A 25,421-nucleotide genomic window follows, 5' to 3' on the forward strand; every position below is an offset into this window, starting at 1 on the left:
GACTACACAACCTTCGAATACTTAAGCGCCAAACTCAAAATGAAATGCTACCCCCTATACGAATGTATACCATCTATCATCCCCCGGGTGAACCCCTTCCCTTTGCTGAAGAATTATCTGACCTCCTCACTAAATCGTTACTCTCCAACTCCAAAAACATTTTCCTAGGAGATCTCAACCTCCACTGGAACGAACCTAATGACCCGGCAATCAGCCTCGTAAATAATCTCCTCGAGATTAGCGACCTCAAGCAACTTTGCCTCTCCCCTACCCACGCCAAAGGAGCCATCCTAGACGCAATCATCTCCAACCCATATCTGACATCCCTATCTAACATCATCCCCATCGACTGGTCGGACCACCATCTCATTCTGTTCACAATATCCTCCCCTGACCCCCCGGCCCCTAAAAAAATAAATAAAACTACAGTCGTAGTTAGAAACTTTTAAAAAATCACTCCTGGCGCACTGGAGCATAAACTCCAATCCCAACTCAGTCTCACCCCCCCTGCCCCCCCACCTCTAATGCTAATGACCTCACGGCGCATTTCAACAAAACTGTAACAGAGGTGTTAGACCAACTTGCACCTTTGAAAACTAAAACATTAAAAAATGCCCCCTCTAAATCTTGGTTCACCCTAGACCTTAACAAAGAAAGACGCTCGCTGAGACTGGCTGAAAGAATATGGAGACAACACCCCTCCCCAGGCCACCTTACCCTCCTTAGCACAGCGAGAGCTTCTTACAAAAAACACATCTTTTCAGAGAAAGCGTCTCAAACTCTCACGAGCCAAAAACAGACCTAGAGAACTGTTCAACATCATTAGAAACCAAACCACCCCGGCACCCCTTAACCAGATTGCCTCCACTAACAAATGCAAAGAAATTGCCAACTTTTTCTGTGAAAAAAATTGAAAAAATAGACCGCTCCTTCCTCAATATTCTACCCTCGCGCACCCCCAACCACCATTGATCTCCACACCTCTTTAACCTCCACCTTTGAACACTTCCCTGACCCCCTCTCCCCCCTCCCTTCTCTCACCCCTCCAGAACCCATCTCCCTCCCGCTTAAAAATAACGCCTCATGGCATAATTTCCACCCTGTATCAGAACCGGAGGTCTTCAAGATTTTAGCCAAAATTAAACCTTCCTCCCACACAAAAGATACTCTCCCTTCCGCACTCATCCAAGATCTCAAACATGTCATCGTCCCCTACTGGACCAACATCATCAACACCTCCCTTTCAACAGGGAATGTACCCATCTCCCTCCAACTCGGGAAATCACTTCCATCCCCAAAAATCCCAAAGCTGACCCCAACGACCCAAATAATCTCCGCCCTATCTCCAACCTTCCCCTCCTCTCCAAAGCCCTGGAAAAATGTGCCCTCCTCCAACTGGACAAACACATTGATACGTTTTAACCTGCTCAACCCCCTTCAATCTGGCTTTCGCAAAGGGTGCAGCACAGAAACCGAACTTCTCAACATAGTCGATGATATTCACCTAGCCCAGGATAAGGGTGCTACCTACCTACTCATCCTTCTTGACCTTTCCGCGGCATTTGACACTGTTTACCACCCAACTCTACTAAGCACACTCAAAAACCGCTTCGGCCTCAGTGGCACGGTCCTTAACTGGTTCACTTCCTACTTTCAACATAGAACACAACAAATTAAAATTCAAAACTGCCTCTCTAACCCAACCTCTGTCTCCCTTGGCGTCCCTCAAGGATCCATCCTGTCTCCCGCTCTCTTTAATCTCTTTATGGAACCCCTTACCAGGATACTCAAACAAGAAAAAATCAACTACCACCTATATGCTGATGACACCCAACTGTACTATAAAATTAAATCCCATGCGGATATCCTACACCTTAACTCAGCCTTAACCAAGATACAAACCTGGTTCCACATCAATCATCTGAAACTCAACCCTAAAAAAACTGAGATCATCCTCTTCTCTCCCAAAAACAACCCACTCCCAATCCAAACATGGATCGCCGACCTTAATGCGCTAAACTGCTCTCTCTCCCTCGCCGATTCGGTTAAATCACTAGGCATCACTGTCAACAATAAACTCACACTTAACTCCCACATCAAGAACTCTGCAAAAAGTGCTCTGCTCACTCTCGGCCATCTCAAAAAAATCAAACTTTTTATCCCAGCTGAAGACTTCAAATTAATTATCCAGTCTCTTGTACTATCCAAAATAGACTATGGTAATGCCCTTCTATCCGGAACCCCCAAAATTCACCTGGCCCCCTTCAAATCTGTTCTCAACCTAGCCGCCAGGTTAATAACAAACTGTAAACGCATGGACCACATCTCCCCTGCCCTCAAGTCCCTAAAGTGGCTCCCCATTGAAGGCAGATCCTCCTACAAAATTGCCAGCATTACTCACAAAGCCCTTTACCAGAAGACCCCAGTCTACCTCTCCAATAAACGTAAAAAAGCTGGCTGTGCCCGAACACTGAGAAGCTCCAACACTCTCCTTCTCATTCCCCCCCTACTCAAAAAAACTGCTTCCAAATCCCGCTCCTTCTCAGGTAAGGTCCCAACCATTTGGAATGCCCTACCCAAAGACCTTTGATGCAACCCCTCCTACCCCAGATTCAAAAAAGAACTGGAAAATCATCTACTCACCACATTCTGGGGAAACTAAATCCCTGATCTCCTTCCTGACAACCTCTCCTCCTCCCTCCTTAGTCTTCTCCCCTTCCCTCATCTCACCCCTCCCTTTTTCCTTTAGTCACCTCCCCTACCCCTCCCTTTACCTCCCACGACTTACTATGTCAGCTGAATCCTCCCTGACATTATATATATGTTCCTCTACAATTACATTCAGGTTCCTGCAACTCGCTATTCTATCCCTACCTATTCTGTGCCTTTAATCATTATTGTTTTGCCTATATTATTATTTGTATTTTGTATTGGTTCTAACACCTGTATAACTCGTTTGTGGTCAACTACTTTGATTGTTTTCTTATTGTTTAATGCCATTACTCATGTAAAGCGCTCTGATACCCTCGGGTGGAGCTAGCGCTATATAAAACCTTCAAAATAAATAAAAATAAAAGAGACAACTGCTGGACCTTGTTGACATGGCTTGAGTTATCTTTCAGGAGGGGACATCTGGCTGGAACAAGGGACGTGAACCTTCCTGGGCTGTTTCAAGGGAGCTCTAGATGCTGATCCAAGTAAGGAACAGCGTGTCCCGAGGTATTGCTGCCTGGTATTGTGCATCTGCTGCAGAGGCAGGGTGAGCAACAATGGTGCACGATAGGGGCCAGAAAGCAACCGCATCGCATAAGCTGGAGAAATACATGTTCCACACCCAGGCAATGGGGAATGAGCAGGTGCACAAGGCCCCTGTGGTTGGCAGCAGAGGATATCTCCCCAGAGCTCATCTTGTGGGGCCTCCTGAACACAGTGCATAATACCAAAACAGCGCTGGATCAGAAGATAGACACGGTTGCTATAGATCTCACTCTTATATGGGCAGACTTGCAGAAGATGTCGGTGAGGGTGGGATGGTGGAGGCTACACTGAAGGAGCACAGTGGAGCTATTATGCAACTGCTGGCGGTGGTGCAGGACTTCTGAGAGACCACTAGCTGCCTGCACGCAAGGGATGAGGATGCAGTGGGTAGATCGAGGAGGAATAATGGGCACCTGGTGGGTCTGCAGGAGTAGATGGAGGGCAGGAACGTGGAATAATTTCTGAAAAACATTTTAGCCCACTTTGCAATGTAGATGGCCCACTGAGTTCTGGGGGTGCCGCCTGTAGGAAAGTAGGATCTGCTTCTTATGGTTATCCCCACTTTTGGCTTGATGTTACACTTGTTTTGACTAGTCTGACTGGGATCCTGCTAATCAGGATCCCAGTCTATCAGCTTTCTCCTTAAAATTGTCATACACTTTGGTACAATCCAGATTGGATAGTGGGGTACCCTTATAAGTCCCTAGTATATGGTACCCATGTACCCAGGGCATAGGTACCCCAGAGGTCTCCCATGGGCTGAATCATGTATTATGCCACCCATGAGAGGCCATGCAAAATGAAACCACAGGTCTGCTACTGCAACCAGTGTAAGCTGGTGTTTGCACCACGTACTTTAGATATAGGTTCACTATATCTATAGGTCACTACACTTAAAACCTATAAGTCACCCCTGTAGCAGGCCTTAAAAATCCTGGAGGCAGGGTGCTGTTTTTTACATAAGAGGGTGCCTCTGCATGAGCAGAGCCCCTTTGCAGCCTTCAGAGACCATTCTGCCGGGTTGTCTGAGACTCAGCCAGACATATAGGTAGAGGTGCATTATAACCTCGGGGTAAATGCTATCTCAAAAACGGCTGCATAGAAACATGTCCTGTTTTGTATCAAACACCTTGGAATCATACCTCCACACCGGTAACCAGTGTGGGAGGAATGATTCCACCCTTCTGAGCTTTGTGGGGTCACTGGTCTATCCGGTGCCAGCCTTCTCAAACCCGGTCAGCACAAAATGGATGCTGCCGACTGAAGACACATTCCTGCCCTCCTGCTGATGAGCCAAGCTCGAGCAGAGGAAGGCAGCATAATAGGTGTCCTGTCACAGACAGGATTTAGTGTATTGGGGCTGGGTGAGTGCACTCAGAGTGCCTGATAGTCTGTATCCAGGGCACATTTGGAGTCCCTTTGCATAGTCCAGCTCAAACCAGTTCTGGGAGCCGTTGGCTCGTGCTCTGGTGCGAAACTGGACAAAGGACATGGGAGTAACCTCCCCTCTGCTCTGACCCTCCCCTAGGAGGGTCCCCAAAACTGTCCAACTCTCTCCCTTGGGTACAAAAGGGCTTACCTGACTGTAGCGCTCTAGATTTTACATGGACAAGATTCTATAATAAGAAACCACTGACCTTCGACCGTCTGGACACTCTGGACTTCGACTGGGCCCGACTTCGTCTCCCTCTTTGTCCAAAGCTTTGTACGTGCCCTTGCTCCAGACAGGATCCGTTCAGGACCTGTGGTGCACTAAGGACAACTGAATAATCTACTGTGGGGTGAAGGAGTCACTCCCCTGCATTCGCAGGCACCTCAACGCAACTGACCGGTCTGCTGCTCTCGAGCTCCTGCGGACTCTGAAGACTTCAGCAACACTGGAGGTGGGTTTCGAAGGTCCCCGAGGTTGATCAGCCCTCTCAGCAAGTTTGAGGCCAGTATCCCTCGTAGGGATAGCATAACCTGAACCCCTGTGCACCGCTTCTATTTGCAAGTACATATGCTTGTTGGTGATTACCGAGCTTGTGCATTGGACTCTGAAGTCCTGACCCTGAGCAGTATTTCCACTAAAGAACTCCGGCCTCCTCGCACCGAGCGCTCCGTGGGCTGGTAATTTGTGAGCTAGCTCGAGGTCCCCTCGCGACTCCTGGTCATTCGGCCTGTGGGTCCTAAAGACGGTCATCTTGAATTCTGTTGAGTTTTCTTGGTTGCTCCAGACGTGCCCCGACTCCCCATTGCTTGGTGAGTCTCCTGGACCGTGCTGGTCCACACAGTAACCTGCTTGACCTTCCTGCGTGGGTTGCTTTTGCCAAAGGCTTGTTGGTGCTCCAGCCGGACACCCACCCTTCAGCACTCGACATCCTTCGTGGGACAGCACACATGTGGCTCCTGGTTGTTGTCGATGTCTCCTGGTCCTCGTGGCTGCAGAGTAAAGCCTTCCTTCTTCGCACCTGAAGCACCAGACATCGGTGGGCTCCAGAGCGCCTGGTCACTCTGAAGTGACCCAGACTCTGTCCCCTCTGCTTTCAGGCTCCTTTCTTCAAGAATCCATCCTTGGATTCCACCGCACTGGACCTTCACCTTCACGGCAGCATCACTTCTTCGAAGCCTTCCATAGAGAACGACTGCGGTTTCCGACGCCACTTCAACCTTATGCACCCGGCTCTTCTGGGATAGGTAACTCTGGTACTTCAGTATCCACGGGTGGGGTGGCTCTCCAACCTCTTAAGTTCTGAAGGCTTTCCTCAGAGTCCTCCTCAAAGGGTCCTTAAACTGTAAAATTTCAACCGCAACTTCCCAATAGAATTGTACGGAGCCCATTGTCGTGTAAGCACACTGCACACGTCCTCTGTGGGGTCCCTATCTAGTCACTTTGGGTGGTTCTTGGGGTCCCAACGATTCTACGTGCTCCAGACCTTGTCTTGACCAAAGTCATGGTTGTTATACCACTATTTTAGTATATGGTTTGGTCTCTTCCTGGAGCCCACTATGTATTGTGCTACTTACAACTGTTCTATTGATATCGTCGTGTGTGCTTTGTGTTCTATCCTCGGGTAGAGGATACTAGAGAGTGTTATGTCAATAAATACATATTTTAACATAACTACTGTGTGGTTCCCCTTTCATTTAACTAATTTAGGAGGTGATATTCTGGTAAAACAAGCTGTTTTACATTCCTTCAAGATTAGGCCTGAAGGCTGCTCTCTACAGCTGCCACTAGGATAGCTTTCTAAAGGTTATCTTTGACCTCATGCATCATAAAGGTCATTTGGACTGGTGCACGGTGCTCACTTTAATTAGTGGACAGCATATACCAGGCCAACTTCTCACACCACCTAGGCCAGGAGCACATCCTCAGCCAATAACAGCAAGACTGTTGAATTACAGGGACCAGGAGGATGTGTTGTAAGCTCACAGAAGGCATGGGCAGCTCTGGATTGAGAACAATACAGTCATCATCGTCCCAGATTTTATGGAGGAGGTACAAGCACAGCACAGAACATATGACAAGGCGGAACATGGGAAAATGAGTCTACAATATATTATGCTCCTTCCTGCAAAGTTGAAAGCCCTGGTTGAGGGGAAATTCTGATTCTTTCAAACCCTGAGTGGGGTGTGCGATTGGCTGGAGGGCCTAGTTCAGGGCTGGTGGGGGACCAGAGATGCCCAGACGAGTAATGGCGGCCACACCCAGCCCCGGCTCTGGCCACTGAGTACCGGCTGATGCAGTCAGATTCTGGAGAGACCCTGACCAATGCCCTTAAGGCGGGCACTAAAGACGACTTCCCAAATTGAGAGAAAGGTAGAAGGGTTCACCGGAGGCAGGGGGGACTCCACAAGGGCACCACACACTAAGCACTACAAAAAGGGAGGGAGTTAACTAATGTTGTTATTATTATTGAGTAGTAGTTTATGGGGAAAGGGCAACAGACACCATGAGTATTGGGGGGTTTGAAACCTAACCTTATGGGGGTGGGTGTGGGGGTTTAAGGGTTTACAATGGCATCTGAGGGAGGATTGATTGATGGTGCAGCCGGGCAGGCTAAAATGGGATGACAGGCACCTCAGGTAAACCGGGGAGGCCCATACATGAGACTGGACCCTTTGGCTTGTCCTTTTTATCCTGGAATGTGAATGGCTTGGGGTACAAGGTTAAAAGAGAAAGGGTTCATAGTTTTATCAACAGACACAGCCCAAATTCACTAATCCTATAGGAAACACATCTGAAGGGCAATAATTGCGCCTTTTTGGGTCATGTTAGGTACAGGACTGTGGCACTCTCTGGGTTTACATCTGATGCCAAAGGAGTGGGTTTCGTGGTCCGTAGATCTCTCACTCTGGTGGCAACACACCTGTAGACTGAAATTGTAGGGCTCTTACGCGACACTTCTGGAAAAGTAGAATGGGGAAACCGTCTTGGTGGTTTCCTGAAATGCCCCCACCCCGGGGCTGCAGTCACAGGATGTGTAGCAGACGGAAAAGTGGATCATTCAAGCCCCAAATGCATTACTGATTATAGGGGGAGACCTTATTCTGACTATGCACACAGACCTTAATAGACAGACTGCCACAGGTGGGATAGGGGTGGGTGGGGGCATTACGATCATAGATTAAGGTACTTTACCGGAGCACTGGGGTTACAAGATCTGTGGAGGGGTAGGTATCCTGACACAAGGCAATTTTTCTACACATCCTTCACCTCCCAGGAGGGATCAGGATTAGATTATTTTCTGGTCCCCTGATCCAAGCACATAGATATTGTGACACAACCTTTTTTCCGAGGGGTGTTTCCGAACACACACTGCTCTATACCAGACTGACGAAGCAGAGTGGGGTCTGTTGACCCACGTGGCGCCTGGATCATCATTGGCATATCAAGGAATGGTCCACTAGGGAGGGCCTGAGGAGGGCTACAGAGAACTACTTCACCGACAACAGAGGCTCCGAGGAGTGTGAGGCAACAGTGTGGGATGCGTATAAACCAGTGATAAGGTTTTTTTTATATCTGGGATGAAAAAAGGAGGTGACAACTCAACAATGGGGGACATGGAGCAGCACTTATTGATGTTGAAGGATTACCGGGCCACTCCGACTCCTGCACTAGTGCATCGCCTGGCGCTCCTGCAAGAGGAATACAGGCAGATAAAGTATACAAGAACGGTAACAAGGCTGGGAACTTCGTGGCTTGATTGGCACACCACGAGGAGGGTCGGAGATGGGTGTGGCAGGTGGTACAGACAACCGGGCGCACCGTAAAGAGGGCCCTGGAAATTGTTGGGCGGTTTGCAGACTACTTGGAGGCCCTCTACTCTCCCAGGCAGCATGACACGACTGAGGAATTACTGAGCTTTATAGGCGATATCCCCACCCCATTGCTGACTCTAGAGGCTAAGGCAACTTTAGACAGGAATCATGAGGTGACAGAGATTACAGATGTCATATGCCATCTTAAGGGTGGAAAACTCCAGGCCCCAATGGCTTGCTGGCAGAATTTTTCAAATGTCTGGAGAAACATCTGGGGAAGCCTCTCCTTTGTATGTAATGTGATGCTTTGGCCGCAAGGAGCTTACTGCCAGACATTCAAATGGCCCTCATTGCCCTAATACATAAGGCGGAAAGAAGCTGGAGGACTGTGCCCATAAAGGCCCATCTCCCTTTTAAATATAGAGGTAAAATTATTGGCAAGTGTGCTCGGAACCCAATTATATGACGTAAGCGATAAACTGCTTCACAGGGACCAATCTGGGTATATGCCACTTCGTGCTGCAAGACACAATCAGAGACGCCTCTATGGTGTTCTCGAAAGAGCGAGTAGTATTGGAGAACCAGTGGGGATTTTATCCCTGGGTGCCGAAAAGGCATTAGATTTGCTTGAATGGCCGCACCTACTGATGGTGTTGGAGAATATGGGGTTTGGAGCAGCATTTCCGGCTTGCGTCTGACTGCTTTACACTGCGCCTGTGGCTAGGGTGTGTGTTAATGGGACCCTATCGAGGGAGTACCGGCTGGGGGGGGGGTTAACCAGGCAAGGTTGCTCGCTATCACCCCTGCCGTTTGCCTTGGCCATCGAGCCACTAGCGGAATGGGTCAGGAGGGATGCGCTGCTGAGGGGTTTGCGTTGGGACCCCTATTGGGAGGATGTGATCTCCCTTTACGCTGATGGCCTGTAGTTGTATTTGCCAGACCCACTACGGTCCATCCCTCAGGTGCAACAAATCCTTAATGTCTTTACGAGATACTCTGGGATCAAGATAAATTGGCATAAGTCAGTGGCATACTTGACAACGGGTCGGCCTCTGCCGTAGGATTTGGACTGCCTCCTGCAGTGGCCCCGGTCTGGCTTCCATTATGTTGGGCATCTTTATTACAAAGGCTTCAGCGATTTCTATGCTTCGAATCTAGAACGGCTGCTTGGTCAGTACAGGGAGGACGTAGCCAGATGGAGAAAGCTGCTGTTATCCCTGATGTGTAGTACAGCGCACTACCAAATTATCTATTTTTCTAGATTCCTCTGTCTTACAAAATAAAATGTACAAAATACCTGAGGATTTTTTGGGACGGTACAGAAGACTACTACAACACTGCTGTGGACAGGTGTTGTGCCAAGATGGCGCTGGACACCTTCATGGGAGGCCCATATGAGGAGGGCATTGTTTTGTCCTATTTGAAACGCTACTACTGGATGGCACAGCTGAAGGTGGTCAATGTCTGGGCATTCGCGGACTAGCCGATCCGACCTTTATGGCGAACAGGAGAGCTCTGCTTCAGTGGGGATGTGAGGGTGCTCTACAGTCGGGCCATAGTACGGGGGATTAGGCCTCCACAGCTCGACATGGCAGAGGTACCAAGGCAAGTTATGGGGGTGTATGAGGAGCACTCCGTTAATTATCTTTCTTTACAAATTAAACCACCGGTGCTGCGGCTATTAAGGGTAGTCACTCCTTGTTTGAAAATATAAGTTATGACGGGTTTACAAATCCATCTAGACGCTCACTGTTCACTCGGTGTGATGCAACTTCAAAATTTTGAAAAATTTCTACTGAACTCTTATACTAGAACACAGTTCATTATTTTAATTCACGATACTCTTTGTTTGCTGTATATTTCATACTCAATGCTGATTAATTCATCATATCAACAAATGCATCATGTTATTCACTTTTTCTATTGATTATTCATATACAATATTCATTACATTGTAGTTTAACAACACAGTATTCGTATTCTGCCCAATGCATTTCGGTACTCAATGGTACCTTCATCAGAGGCCAGCCTGTGTGGACAAATCACTGCGCCTGAGGGCGCTTCCTTTACAGTGTTTTACTGCGGATAAGCTGAGCTGCTGCCAGAGTGTTTCTATTCCCTCAAGACTTCGATGTCCAATCTGAACTAGTACGTCTTCCCGCCTTCACGTTACCGATGTTGTCAAAACCGCTGAAAGCGGTTTTGACAACATCGGTAACATGAAGGCGGGAAGACGTACTAGTTCAGATTGGACATCGAAGTGTTGAGGGAATACAGTACCGAAATGCATTGGGCAGAATACGAATACTGTGTTGTTAAACTACAATGTAATGAATATTGTATATGAATAATCAATAGAAAAAGTGAATAACATGATGCATTTGTTGATATGATGAATTAATCAGCATTGAGTATAAAATATACAGCAAACAAACAGTATCATGAATTAAAATAATGAACTGTGTTCTAGTATAAGAGTTCAGTAGAATTTTTTCAAAATTTTGAAGGTGCATCACACCGAGTGAACAGTGTGCATCTAGATGGGTTTGTAAACCAGTTATAACTTATATTTTCAAACAAAGAGGTACCAAGGCTACAGGGTGGAAGTGGAAAATCACCTTTGAAACGCCCATGTGGGACACAGACACACTTGCGGGCTAAGACGACTGGAGGGTTACCTACAATGGGATTTAATTGTAATCTCCAAGATTGGGGAACTATGGGAGGGAAATGGGAAGGAATCTTTTGAGCGCCTCCAAGAGCAGTATGAGTTGGTGGAATCCCAGAGATTTCACCACCTGCAGGTTAGACATGCCCTTAATAGTCACATTGGTCATATAGAAACTCCTTTACTCCTTTGCAAATTAGACTCTTGGCAGCCTTACTTCAAAGCCATGTAGTGTCCATCATCTATGTCACCTTAGTCTCGAACTGCGTACGGGCTTGAGCAAGCTGAAGCATAGTTGGGAGTGGGACTTAGGCATACTGGAGGATGCAGACATGGTAAAGGCATGCAGATATCTGTGGAAGATGGCGATTAGGGCTGGTTTTCACCCCATACAAATCAGGATACAGCACAGAGCATATTCCATGAGGACAAGGCTCCATGCCAAACAGGTGTTTGAGGGACTGCAGTCAGAGGGGGACCCTGGTGCATTCCCTGTGGAGTTCCTGAGACGAGAGGCGGCAGTGGGAGATTCGGTCGGCACAGACGGTGTATATGGGCATCTAGGGGCAGCAGACGCTGCCACAGTACTCCCTCCTTCTGTAATACTGCATTGATGGCAGCAAGGAGGGACATTATACAGGTTAGGGAACACAGTAACCTCCCAGAACGACAAGCTAGGGTACAGAACATGGACTGGTGTATGCTAGCAGAATGGACGGGGTATCGGTCCCGGGTTGTCTGAGGAAGTTTGACAAAATATAGGGTCCATGGACGGAAGCGAGGGAGGAAGGGGACTAACCTTGACACTGAAAGGTTGCACACTTGGATGGGAGGGACGGGCCAGACAGATGATTTGGGTGAGTCGGTCCTTAACAATGCTTAGTGACTGTCAAGATTGTGACACTTTCCTGAACACAATACCTCCCGGGGATGCCGAAGGTATATTAATTGTGATTTTAATTCTCATTCATTGTAACCTTTTATATTGCAAACAAAATGTTTTTTAAAAATGAGGGTTCTGAATAGTCCAAATTTGGTATAAAAAAACGTTCCACCTGATTGACTGCGACTGGTTTCATATCATCTGTAGGTGCAGGCCGGGTGCTGCCTTTCCTGTAAAAGGTGGACTGGCTGCTTCAATCAGCTGGTCTATTTTTCACACATGCACTGCCTCAGGCCCCTGGAGTGTGGTGAGTTTCTGCCCTGACACCTCAAGGAATGGCAGATTGGGGTAAATTCTAGAACATTGCCCATTGGGGGGGGGGGGTTGGCAAAGAGACTGTTGGTGCCATTTTGGGCGGGCCAGCCTGCTCCCGTCTATATTTTTATTTCATATCCCCTGACTTCTAGCGGGCTTAGGGCAGATTAGGGTAAACCCTCGAAGCCCCCTCAAGGCAACAGAACGACTGTTTCTTTTTTCTCTATAACTGCAGGAACGCTTGTCCATGTCCGGGTGGCCACTCCGCCATTACTTGGTATCTTGTGGGTGAATTCCTACTAGGGGTTCATGATCCTGCGCTGATCCACAAACAGGGATCCAGTGGGGAGAGGTAGTCATAAGTAAAAGGCATGGGTGGTGGGGTGGTCACTAAGGGGAGGTAGTAGCCCCTTTGGATTAGCTGCAAAACCCAAACATCTGAACTTATTGACCTCCAGTGGTGCAGGTGATGGTGTATCCTGCCCCCCTCACTGGATGCCTATGATGGTCAGAGGGCATACTAAAAGGGTTTGGAGGCTGCGGCTGCTGGGGGGGATGTGGAGGGAGGGACAGGCTAGATTTCTCACTACCTTTCTCATGTGACAGGCACCACAGGGTTTGAAGCCAGTTTTCCTAGTTGACATCCTGACACACTAACAAAGCTTAACAAAAAGTTAAAAAAAAGGTCAGTCAAAAATGACTGGGGGTAGCTCTTCTACAGATAGGCGCTGACTGGCACAGAAAGAAAAGAAGAACTGACATAAGCACGTTAGTGTGGCGCCTATTTAGGCACTACACATGTCAAGTCCGGTGCCGACAGCGCAATACGGGCCCGAACCAAGCCACCAACAGGCGCGCAGGGGTACTCCTCTCAAAAGATTTCCAGATCCAGTCTTACACCTGGGGATTATCCTAAGGTATGGAATCTAAAACTAGAAGTCACAATCAGATGTTTATTGCCATAGAGTGTTGAGGAGGAAACTGGAAGAGCAGGCCTAGTTTATTATCTCCTGGGATTTGGGTAGAGGGGCACATTCCTGTGGGAAAGCTCTGAAATTCAGCTGTACTGGTTGGGGGATAATGGGGGTACTAGCGAAAGCTGCGGGGCTCTTTATCTTGGGTATACGGGGGAACCAAACAAGCACCAGATAATGTTTATTTTGCAATTTAGGTAGGAATGTAGCACAACCCAATATTGTGCAGCTGTGGGGGTGGCTTGCAATGCCACAGTTGGAGTAATGAAGTAAAGATATGGACTTGTGCATGGAGCCGAGTGGTTTGTTTATGAAGAGAGAGGCTGCAGGAGTATATTTGAGAAGGTTTGGGGCCCATGGAGGAATAATAGGGGTAGGTATGTGCATGTCTTTGGTGCTTGACAAAGACCATAAAGAAATTATTGCAGCAGTTGTTGCATGTATGGAATGTTTATTATTAAAAAAAATAATGTCTATGATGCCCGGAATTGTTCTACAGAGATACCCACCGGTGTACTATGTCACAAACCACACCATGTACTTTGTAAAGCTGTATTTATTTTAAATTAAAAAGTTTACAAAAATAATTTATCATACAGCAATGAAGTTGCCTCTATCACCATCGTCTGAACACAAATAATCAAGAATAAAGACAACGCAACAGTTTGCCATAAAATCAAGTTATAGCTATGCAAAAAAACAAGATGTGTGCAGTTTTAATGTTTGCTGCAGGCCATTTGTTTGCATAAACACATTTTGCCAATGAAGAACTTGATGGATACAATCATGTTTCATTAGTACATCCACAGATCATCTAAGAATGTAGGTTAATCAAATACATTTCCGTACACTAAACAGAGTACCACAGTGGAGTTGATACATGATACTTGTAATACTTGCCTCTGCAATTGGTTTTGTTGCCGAATTCAACTCAGACTCGGAATTTCTTTTGGCACTAATGTGAAAAAAGAGACGCTTAAGTCACCAAAATGCAGTTTTAAGATTACATTTGTTATGTATCTTAACTTTTCCAAAAACGGACCACTATTCATTGTGTCACTAGGGACAACAGTTCTATGTCTGAATTTATATATTGGCTTAGTTGTAATTGGATTTATTCTGTATTGTTGTGGTACATAAATTCTGTGTGATTTCCAATTTTAATACCATGACACCATGTTGCATAACCAATTCTCTCTTTCGGGGAAAATCTTACTATGCGATGCACTGAAACAACGCGATAAATGCAAAAACAACAAAGATGATGGCTGGAATGCTTGACTTAATCTCAGACACTGGCAATCGCTCAGGACCGCATCCCAATCCATCATTAATCACACACAATACCACCACAGTTTGGACCCAGTCTTATTCGAATCACCCTTCACCCTGCTCCTGATGGGAATAGTCCAACCTGACCCGCTGGCCAGGTCCTCTGTAAACTGAACACAATCAAACTACAACCCATTTTGTCCTAGTTAGGGCTCTTCAGCCAGGTATAGCTTGTTTCCAGTGCTACAGTGAGCTCGGGACCCACGTCTGGGCATACCCAGCACACTTAGGGCGTGAAATGCAAAAACAACAAGGTGATGGATGGAATGCTCGACATAAACTCAGCCACTGGCAATCTCTCGGGCAGCATCCCAATACATTGTGACAGCATGAAAGTTTGGATTAGTCTTCTTATGGCCGATAGCAATCTTGCAAATGCGATCAGAATTTTCAGCTGGTTTTTCAAATGCGAGCAGTAATTCTTTAACGCTGCAGTAGCCAGTCAACATTTTGGGTAGATTTTTTACTCGAACAGTTGGAAAATAAACCTGCATGCGTTTTAGGGCAGATACTTTACCCTATTTGATTATTTTCTTTCACGCAAAAAAAACGCTTTAAAATGGGTTTTTTTCAGGACAGACGCGCCATAGAGACTGGGAGGCTACAGTACATACAGTAGCAACTTCATCTTCCTGTCCTGAAGACTACTTCTTTTGTTTTGCACAGCCCATGATCACTTTGGATTAAGATTTTGGAGGGAAATCGCTCTCTTTGTCTGCAATCTCTGTTGCATCCAGACCCAAGGAATCTTAATGTTTTGAGAAAAATAAAATACGTTTAATGCAGCACTTTAGAAAAAGTTTGTTGTTTGAGAGAATGCATGGACCAGTGTTATTTTTATTCCTTTTAGTTTTTTAGTATTTTGTATCTTTGTGAGAGCGTGGCCAGAGGTCTGGTTTGGAGTAGGGGACCATGTGGATAAACCTTTTTTTAAGGGAACATTTTTGCACTTTTTTTTGATGGTTGGAAGCCAGGGGTGAAATATAATTTTTTTCAATTTTCCTGTATGGTTTTTGTGAATTTTGCACTTATTTGTTTATTATTTTAATGTGATGTTTTGTTGTTTGGGTCCTAGTCTGCCCTGCACTAGGCCGTGGGTGTATTTTTGCTGTATTTTTTTAATTCTCACTGCGGCTGAGCCATATTCTTTTTAAAAACCTTTAGGGATTGTGGCGGCATAGGTTTTGGTCGTGGTGGTGCTGCCATTGATGTAGGAGGGATCAGTGATCCTCCCAGGCTCTTTCTGCCCAGAGGAGGATTCAAAAGGTACATCACTTTTCCTAAAAAAGTACAAGGGCTTGATGCCAGTGTTGTCAACAGGGTTATTCTCCTCCCCACCTGCTGCATTTGACACTTAGCACTGGGTGCGGAAGCACTTAGTAGAGGAGGACTAATTTGCAGACTTCTACCTGTATCAGTACAGTGTGTGCTGTCTTTTTTTGCACCTACAAGCAACAAATAAGTCTGTGAAACGTGGGCAATCAGAATCTAGCTGATGTAACACGAGTGAAGTCATCATCATCATCATCATCTCAAATGCTTTGCAATAGTGTACCCAAACCATGCATAAACTATTTTACTCACAACAGCATTTCACATGAAAATTTTAATTTGTGTCCCTCCAGAGCCGTAGTACCCCTATGGAAGTTATATGGTGCAGGGGAAGAATTGAATAAATGATTCAATTAATTACTGGTGTTGTTCTGGGGCCATGGGAATCTTATGAGAAGCAGGAGGTGTAGAGAAACAATAAATAAACAATTGAATTAATTGCATGTGTCCGTCCAGGGGCATGATACCCTATGGGATGCAGTCAAAAATCGAAAATAATGCTGGTGCCCTTCTGGGTGACAGGAGACTCTATGGGAGGCCAGTAGAGGAAGGAAAAGTTGAAAAAGATCATTAAATAATTGCGAGTTCCCCTTCAGGGCCCATGAGGATTGCATGGAAGGCAGACAGATATTAAAAATTAAATTAAATAATTACTGGTGCCCCTCCTGAGCCTTGTAGACACTATGGGAGGCAGGCAAAAAAATGTATAAAAATCAACAACGCTATTCTAATCAGTCACAAGCACAAACAAATATATCAGGAAAAAAAGAAAAATAATAAAAATGTCATAGGCCTCCTATCAATGCTCCTAGAAAATGGCTTTTAAAAGTGGAATAAAAGGATTGACATACACACTTATTGCACACAATGGCGGTAAGTAATTCATGTAGGCATTGATAACTAATATTAAATGGCCACCAAACACACCCCACCATAACTTCACAAGATGGTACTAGCTGCATGTACAGCAAATAAGGCGACAAAAAGATAAAATGGTGGCCTATGACAACACAGTACACAACATGGCCACCGCCATATTGCCAGCAAAGGATGAGGCATAGAGAACAGAGACAAAATGGTGGCTTATGACAAACATAGGTCAAACTGGCCGAACGAAATGGCCACCAACACATGGCCAGCAAAGGAGGAGGCATGGTGAACAAAAAGCAGGTGGCCACCCATGGTAAACACACACAGTGGCTTCATAAAATGGCCACCATTACATGGCCAGCAAAGAAGGAGGCATGTAGAACAAAGATGACAATTGTCCTGCCCTGCCTGGAGCACCTTCCCCACAAACAAAATTATGTAGCATCGCAGAGAAATGATCGTGAAGATATTATTTAACCAATGTGTCGGGCCCACACATGCACCACCCTTTACCCACCACCATTAAGGGCCTGATTACGAGCTTAGTGGTCCGACTTACCAAATACTGCGGTTGCGTTCTGTAGAATACTGCAGTGCTGGCAGTCTTCCGACTACTGTATTACTAGTTGACTGGGGTGACCGTGGTGTGGCTGCAGAGTTCTTCCGGCAGTGGTGAATTGTTTTCCATAAATATCGATGCCTGTATGAGCATTTTGACTATTTATGCGTCGAATACACACATATGCATGATACATGTGGGAAAATACCACCTACCCATTGCCAGAGTCCGACCCATATGTGGATAGTCCAGACAATCTGTATATGGTACAAAATGCACGTACCTGTGTATTGTGCAATCTGTATATGGTACAAATAGCACATACCTTGGTATCGCCACAGACAGGGTCCTATTCCTCGCGTTAAAGATCCTGCTGTGAAGGGGGGACCTGGAGACTGGGATCCATGTCAAATTCTGATAGGAAGAACAGAAAGGGGGGGCTTATACACCACAAATCTTTAGTTTCTGCCAACTTTAAGACGCCGGTCCCACGGCCACTGTTGTGTTGTCGGAAAGCCAACTCGTAATACGGACGCAGGTGAGACTTCTGTAACGCCCTATGGCAGCTGAATTTCCCCGTCTGCAGCGGTCTGCGGATGGCTGGCAGTGTCGGTGGTTCAACCGCAGTCTTTGCAAAGGAACTTCGGCAATCTTGTAATACAGCAGTCGGACTTTCTAGCTCGCGGCGGTTAAACTGCAGCCACGGCGGTTCCTCGACCGCCAAACTCATAATCGGGCCATAAATCAGCAGTGCAAAAGATGAAAATTAAATTAAGTTTAAAAATAAAATTTCATGATCACAATGTATCAAGCATGTCCCACATACACATTGGGAAGAAGACGGTATATGAGAATAAAGGAAGAATATGCCTAAATGGACCTGGACTCCTGGAGCCACCCAAACCCTATACACCTCAAGGCACACGATTTCTTCAAAGTTGGTGATGTGGGGAGAGATACCAGCCATCGAGTGTAGTACTGAACCACCCGGGACCCCCCCCCGCCACTCGGCACCGCCCGATACTCCTAAGCGTAAGAGACCATTGTGTCTGTGCAACCGGCAGTTGCTGAGTATTTCTCCCCACAGTACCAACTTTGAAGAAATAGAGTACGAGACCCTAGCGGTCCGTTAATTCGACACACCAGGAATCTGATGAACTCCCGATGCTTCACAGTTGTTCATAATTGGTTTTTCAGGCTGACAGTATCTCTGTCCTGATGATGAACCCAGTTATTCTGTGAATGGGTCCGAAACGCTGTCGACCTTTAAAAACACCTTGCACACAAACAATTTAACTAATATGTGTCACGGCTGTTGTTACTTATCATGCTTGTCCAACTATGTACAATTGAGAACAAGAGACATTTTCTGTTTCGCCTGACTGTTTTTGGATTTGTTTTTTATGTAAACTGTCACTTTGTCACTTTTTGTAATTCTCGGATACAGGACTGTATCCCACTAGGTTATTACGTCTGTCCTTTGACAATATTTAGTCATTTTGATTAAATTGCACTATCCGGCTGGATAGAACATATAGAATTGATTCCGTTCTATATTTATTGTCTATGTTGAAACTTTTTCCTACAGCAAGGACCACTGTTTTCCTTAAAACTGATACCCTAGGGGAGGAGCTTCGCGAGCATCCGAGATGGCCGCGTGAGCACCGAGCCCCCAAGACCCTCACCGCCCTTCGCATATATCCTGAAATATATCCTGGATTCGAATATGGGCTTTTGAAGACGAACTTTGACTGACATTGCTACTCTTTCGAAAATTTAATTTGGACTTCAGGAACCACAGCTACGTCGATCTGAACTTTTGTGGCCCACCCCAGGACGAGACCGGGGGCTCTACTAGCCAGGATGCCGTGAAGTAGTTGAACAACAACGGCTAGAGGGGTTCTCTCCCTGGCAGCCTCTGTTCGACTTTCAGTTTCGCTTTCTGAGTTCGGGCCATATCTGATTGTGTGGCAGCTCAGATTTACCCTGGATCCGGCTTGGCTTTGCCTCTCCCCGCGTGCCAACATCTGTAAGTGCCTCGTATCGAACTGAGTCGGCATTTACGCCACTTTGGCCCACTTTTGAAGACTTGTGGCCTCGTTTCAAACGGCCCTTTTCACCAGGTCTCGCGGGCCCCTCCGGGGCACTTTTTCCAATATGGCCACCAGACCCGACAATGAGAAGCAGAAAACTAAGACGCCTCTCCGAGGGGGACCGACCCAAACCAACGTTATGGATCGTTACACTCAGCCCAAGGGATCCCCGAGGATCCCCGAGACCCCAAGGATGACCCAGCCGCTCCTTCCGAATTGACCCTCCAGGATGTCATGGGCGCCATTGCTAGCATGAAGGCTTCCATGGGTCAGCAGTACGAGGCCCTTGCTCTGAAGATTGACACGGTGGCCGTCGATGTTACCTTGATCAGAGCTGACTTGGTGAAAACCAATGAAAAGGTCAAGTCGTTGGATTTAAGGACCTCCAGCCTTACTACCGATGTCTCAGACATACAGACCGAAATCGGTAATCTGCGCTCTTCCAACGAACTTATGGCTCACCGACTTGAGGATTTCGAAAACAGGGCCCGTATGCATTATTGGTGTCCCTGAAAACCCCGAAAACTCTGCAACTGATCTCCTGGTGGAAGACCTTGTTTTGAACCATCTCGCCCCCACTGGACTCAGCAAATTCTTTGCAGTAGAGCGTGCCCACCGAGTTCCGGGTGGAAATACGAAGCCGGGTGCCCCCCCGAGACCTATCATTGCCAGACTCTTCCACTTCAGAGACAGAGATGCTATCCTGCAGACCTCACGGGTGGGCGGCCCCGTAAAGTTCGAAAATACATCAGTGAACTTTTACTCGGACTTTACCCAGCTTGTTCAAAGGCAGAGTATGGGGTTCCAAGGAGTGAAGCGAAAGACTGCGAGATGTAGGCCTTAAATATGCCATGCTGTTTCCGACGAGGCTTCGAGTCGAATACGAGGACCGGACATTTTTCTTCGACCGTCCAGAAAATGTCAGTGACTGGCTGGATTCTTTGCCTAAAAGGGATGATCGAACTGAGCACCCTGGTGGTGCCGAGGGTAGTGTACCGGACCAAGAGTGACACTGTGGTTCCCGATGTCTGAACACTTCAATTGTCTCACAGCTGAGTTCGATGATTCTCGTCCTATTATGTTTCATTGGCGATTGGCCCGAGGGTGGCGGGGGGAAATGGGACTCTTTCCTCCTCCAGGTTTCTTTGTGTAGATTAGTTTAATGTCAGGGCGACAGGCACACTGCAAGTTGGGGAGGCTTTTGAGTCGTACGCAGGGGTGCAGGGTGGGGGGTGTTGTAACGGGTTCCAGTTGGGGGGTGGTGGGGGGGTGTTTGTGTGTTTGTTATTTTTCACAAGGCAACGTATTGTTTTCTCTTTTGATCCGATCATTGTGTCCCGTTTGGGGTGGACTCTGCATTCCTTACCGAGATGGGGGTAGTGGGTTGAGGCTATTGTCTTGGAATGTCAACGGGTTGGGGGATAGGATAAAGCGGGGGGTTGTCCTCATCTGTGTCATTGTGGGAGGCTTTCAAGACTGTTATATGTGGTCATTCTTTGTCGCTAATTGCTGGTGCTAAGAAAGCCAAATATGAGGAATTAGTTCGTCTTGAGACAGACATAACTGAGCTGGAGAGTGACCTCGAGGCAGGTCTAACTCGTGCTAACCTCCATTCCCTCAGCCTGACACAGCTGGATTATAGAGCCCTGGTGACCGACGCTGCTAAAGTAATGAACAGAGAGCAACAGGGCAGATTGTATGATGTGGGTGACAAGGCTGGTAAATTGATTGCATGGCTTGATAAGAAAGAAAGAGCAAATCGTGTTGTCCCTGTGATTGAGAAGCCAGATGGAGTGTGTGTGAGGAACCCAGCTGAGATTGTCGAATGTTTTGTGGACCATTTTCGAAAGGTTTATTCTTCGGTCTGTGGTGGGGATGAGGAAGACTCCCATTTGTTGCTGCGTGACATTGCACTGCCCCTGCCTATCCGAGGCGGATAGAGACCTAATGGATGCACCACTCTTGGCAGACGAAGTTGCCGTCGCCATCCGTTCCCTTCGTTCTGGTAAGGCTATGGGTCCCAACGGTCTGCCCATTGAACTGTACAAATTGCGACCTGACAAAATGGCGCCCTATCTTAGGGATATGTTCCTGGAGTCGTTAGACTCTGGCTCCCTCCCTAGTTATCAGTGGCTTGCCACGATCGTGGTCATCCATAAGGAGGGGAAGCCGCGGGACTGTTGTGCTTCCTATAGGCCCATTTCGCTCTTGAACGCTGAACCCAAAATTTTAGCCAAATTATTAGCTAACCGGTTGATCAAGGTAATCAGCCACTTGATCCACCCGGATCAATCCGGCTTCATCCCGCATCGTAATACTGCTCTTAATCTTCGGCGTTTACATGGCGTTCTCGCGAGGGCGGAGACTCTCCCCGAGCCGGCCATTTTGGCTTCCTTAGACGCCACGATGGCCTTCGATACGATAGAATGGCCGTATCTCTGGGCAGCTCTCGCGAAATTCGGATTTGGCCCTGTATTCATTGGTTGGGTGAAACTTCTATATGAGAAGCCTTTGGCTCAGGTTGTGGTTAACGGTAGAGCTTCGTACTCTTTTACCCTCGGGCGTGGCACACGGCAGGGCTGCCCGTTGTCTCCCCTGCTTTTTGCCCTCGCTCTTGAGCCGCTGGCTGCCTGGCTTCGTTGGGAGCCTTCGATAAAAGGTATCCGGTGGACCCCTAATTTGGAGGATCGCATTTCGCTTTACGCGGATGATATCCTGTACCTTACGTCCCCCCAAAAATCCCTCAACGTGCTTTTTGATGTTCTTACTTCTTTTGGCAAGAACTCGGGTCTCATTATCAACTGGACGAAATCCTGTGTCTATGTAATTTCAGGGGGTCTCCCTCCATTGCCTCGTAGATTCCCTATCCAGATATCGGAGACGGGTTTTAAGTATTTAGGGATCTACATATTCCTGGACCCCGCTGTTCGCTACGAACGCAATCTGCTTCCCCCTCTCCAGAGGCTGAAACTTGATGTTGCACGCTGGCGTAGGTTGCCCTTGTCATCGCTCGGGCGCGCCGCCCTTTTCAAAATGATGTCATTGCCGTGATTTCTGTACGCACTCCAGAATTCTTTTGACGTCATTCCTTCTAGCTATTTTCGTGAAGTGGACACCCTGCAGAGACGGTTGATTTGGGACGGGCGTACATGTATTGCCCTCTCCAAGCTCACGTTCCCTTGGTATGATGGGGGCATCGCGCTTCCAGATATCAAGCGTTATTATTGGGCCTCTCAGCTGACTGCGATTAACCATGCAATTTATACGCCCGGTTCTAACCCGGCATTTGCGATGGACAAACACTTGCTACCGGGTGGGAACTACAACAGGGCGCTTTATTCTAAGGCGATCGGTGGAAAACTGTCTGGACCTACTAAAATTGCTGTGTGGGTTTGGCACGATGCGAATGTGGCTTTGGGATGGAGAGAGAGACTGACTTGTGCAACCCCTTTGTACGCATCTGAAAGATTGGGATGTCTATGGAAAACGAAAGGTTTCGAGAAATGGGAAATGATTGGCATTAGCAGGGTGGGTGACCTCTGGTCCAAGGGGAACATTAAAACCTTTGAAGCATTGAAGACGGAGTACGAGCTTAGCGATAGGGAATTTTTCAGATACGTGCAGGTTCGCCATGCCTTGACTTCGGTTTTTTCCGCGGGCACCGATATTCCCGAATCTTCTCCTCTCGAGGACCGTATACTGGATGGCCAGGTGCCTGACAGCACAATCTCACTAATATATAAGAAGTTGATCAACAACCGGGCTGATCTGCTCGTGCGTCTCAGGGAAGTTTGGATTAGTGACGGTTTGGAACTGGATGACAAGGACTGGCAATCTGCGTTGTCCTCGCCCAAGGAGGTAGCTATACCTGCCCGTCTTCGGCTTGTCCAGCTCAAGATCCTCCACTGTGTATATGTCACTGGTCCGCGTTTGGTTCGAATGGGTTATTCTCAGGGTGGGTTGTGTAAGCGTGGCTGCGGTATGACTGGTACCTTCCCCCATATTATATGGGAATGCCCGGAGGTGGTTCCGTTTTGGACTCGTGTGCATGCAGTGATGGAGAGGGTTACCGGGGTGCCGCTACAGCCTGAAGCCAGGCGTTGCCTGTTGAATGTGTGGGAACCGAATGACTATAATGTTGCTCAGACCCAGTGGGCGACCCTTGGGAACATGATAGCAAAGAGAGACGTCGTACAGCTGTGGGGCTCCCAGCGATCGCCCACGGTATCGGTATGGAAGGAAAATATGGATTGGTGCATGTTTAGAGAGAAGACGGTTTATTTGGCTTGGGGTAGACCTAGAAAATGGAGCAACATCTGGTCCCAGTGGAATGCCTATCGTGGGAATATATGTACTCCCCCTCTGGATTTAATCTCAGACGTTTCCCTATCTCCCTGAGCGACATCCCATGTATTGTTTATCATATGTAATTATTGCATTGCTTCCCCGCGAACCCCCCCTACTCCTTGCTTCAAATGTATGATTTATAACGATTCACTCAGAGACTCATTCTGTACGGACACGTGACTGTAACTATTATGACTATTGCCTTGTTTTATGTTCTTGTTTTCTGTTTACCAATAAAAATTAAAAAAAACTGATACCCTAGGTCCGTGGTTACCTTATAGGGTCCCCTTGTCTTTAAACTAAAAAGGACCATAACCATCAGCATTGAAAATACCCTTTGGAAAACCGTGAGGTATGGGCAATGTGGGAGAGGTAGCAGGCATGCTTTATTTATGCAGGTAAGAAAGAAGTATGTGGACACTAGAAGTCATTAGTTACAGTGTGTAGGGTTTTGGCAGTAAGTAAGTAGTATACAACTATTAATGATGGGAGAATGGGTGCAGGGCAGACTGGTCAAGACGTAAAGAATCAGAAGCTTGTGGTGATAGTCATTTTTGTGTTATGGCTTGGGATGTATGTGACAATTGCTTTATGATGGGACAGGTGCAGAAGACAGTCTATTCAATATGTTGGTAGTGCTTCCTTTTTAAATAAGAGTGATATTACGCTAACTAGTAATGCAAAGACAGATTTTCAAGTAACTCATTTATTAACAAAAAAATAAAATTAACTCTCTCCCTCCCTTCTCACAACTGGATCACAAATGTCTGACTAACCAATACTCTCTTCAACCTCCACTCTAAAGTTAGTTCTCTTTCCTACCAATTGTTTGCTCCTAGAAATGATATTGCTACTGCCATCAATTCATATGTTTTTCTGTTGGCCAGAGTCAGTCTCCCTTCACATAATGCACCTCACGGAGATAGAGACTGTATTAACGACAAAAGTCACGGAAGACCGCAAACATTTCTGATATCAGACTAGCCTAGTGACATCCTTTAAATCAGCCCATGCCTGCACCTGGCTCATCCTGGAACAGAATCCAGGCAGTATAACTCACTTGTCATCCACTCTCAGTCCTCCAGTCCTACATCCTCCTTGTTCGACTGCCAACATACCCCACTATTCGTGCATCAAATGCACTCTCCCAGGCGTATACAGAAACCCTAATGTATTATATGCCTGCTCATTCGAAACAAAGACAGTGAACGCAGGCACTATCTAATGCAAAAAGTGTTTTCATTTATGTGTGTGGCACACAGTAACATTAAAAAACCTTTGGCCTGTTCACTGCAAATATGGTACCACGTACATAAATAAATATCTTTTTTGCACCTGAAGGCACTTGCGTCCACCATTTTTGCTGCAAAGGAGTGGCCAAACATACATACATGTATATGTATATAATGTATGCAATGTATGTTTTGTTATATAATAAAAACATATATATGCACTCATTGATGTATAAATAAACAATTAATTAAAATATATAGAAATACAATGAAAAATTAAAATGTATCTATATATCAATGTGTGTATAAACAAT

The 25,421-nt window shown here is 46.6% G+C and overlaps 1 protein-coding gene across 1 annotated transcript in view; it reads right to left on the minus strand.

Annotated features, from left to right (window-relative positions):
- The window catches only part of NPHP1 (nephrocystin 1), a 695,982-nt gene that overhangs the window by 397,320 nt on the left and 273,241 nt on the right, over nt 1-25,421 (minus strand). The window contains exon 8 of the mRNA XM_078648761.1: nt 14,243-14,297. Coding sequence (XP_078504887.1) covers nt 14,243-14,297 — 55 coding nt within the window. The remainder of the gene's footprint in view (nt 1-14,242; nt 14,298-25,421) is intronic.

Source organism: Lissotriton helveticus, chromosome 6, assembly GCF_964261635.1.
Source record: "Lissotriton helveticus chromosome 6, aLisHel1.1, whole genome shotgun sequence".
Taxonomy (NCBI): domain Eukaryota; kingdom Metazoa; phylum Chordata; class Amphibia; order Caudata; family Salamandridae; genus Lissotriton; species Lissotriton helveticus.